The following is a 568-nucleotide window of genomic DNA, read 5'->3' as shown; positions in this document are numbered from 1 at the left end:
GGAAAGCGAGGCAGGAAAGCGTCGCCCCCGGGACGGGACGGGGCGGCACCCGGGCTTCCAGCCCCGAGGTCGACGGCGCCCCCGGTACCTCGGGAGCCGGGGCTTCTCGGGGTTCGTTCTCCTCGCTGTCACTGGAGCTGCTCTCGCTCTCCGAGTCCGAGGAGCTGTCGGAGTCGCTGGTGCTCTCCGATTCGGCGCTGCTGGAATGTGCTGAGGCCGCGGCTGCTGGCAGCGCCGGTGGAGCGCTGCGGGGAAGCGACAGAGGCAATCAGAGACCCAGGCGAGGCGGATTCCTTCCCTCTTTACTCACTCCGCTTTTTGCCCGCTCTTCTGCTACTCGAAAGAACAAGAGAACCTTGCAGGTCCTCCTCTTGTGTAGTGCACGGAACAATGCTCCATGTTATGTGGCAGCCTGGGTGGCAGAGGAGTCTGGGGGAGAATGGATACATGTATATGTGTGGCTGGGTCCCTTTGCTGCCCACCTGAAATTATCACAACATTTATTGGCTATATCCCAATATAACATAAAAAGTTTTAAAAAATTTGTTAAAGTTAAAAAAAAAAAAAG

At 56.9% G+C, this 568-nt stretch overlaps 1 protein-coding gene across 6 annotated transcripts in view; it reads right to left on the bottom strand.

Moving 5' to 3' along the window:
* Window positions 1-568, bottom strand: part of AFF1 (AF4/FMR2 family, member 1) — a 197,602-nt gene that overhangs the window by 33,339 nt on the left and 163,695 nt on the right. For all 6 annotated transcript variants that reach the window (XM_010833775.1, XM_010833777.1, XM_010833776.1 and 3 more), the window contains one exon: window positions 89-245. In XM_010833775.1, the coding sequence (XP_010832077.1) occupies window positions 89-245 (157 nt within the window). The remainder of the gene's footprint in view (window positions 1-88; window positions 246-568) is intronic.

The sequence above is a fragment of the Bison bison genome, unplaced genomic scaffold (genome assembly GCF_000754665.1).
Source record: "Bison bison bison isolate TAMUID 2011002044 unplaced genomic scaffold, Bison_UMD1.0 scf7180017863888, whole genome shotgun sequence".
Taxonomy (NCBI): domain Eukaryota; kingdom Metazoa; phylum Chordata; class Mammalia; order Artiodactyla; family Bovidae; genus Bison; species Bison bison.
Note: the sequence above shows the minus strand (reverse complement) of the source record. Positions and strands in the feature narration are given on the sequence as shown.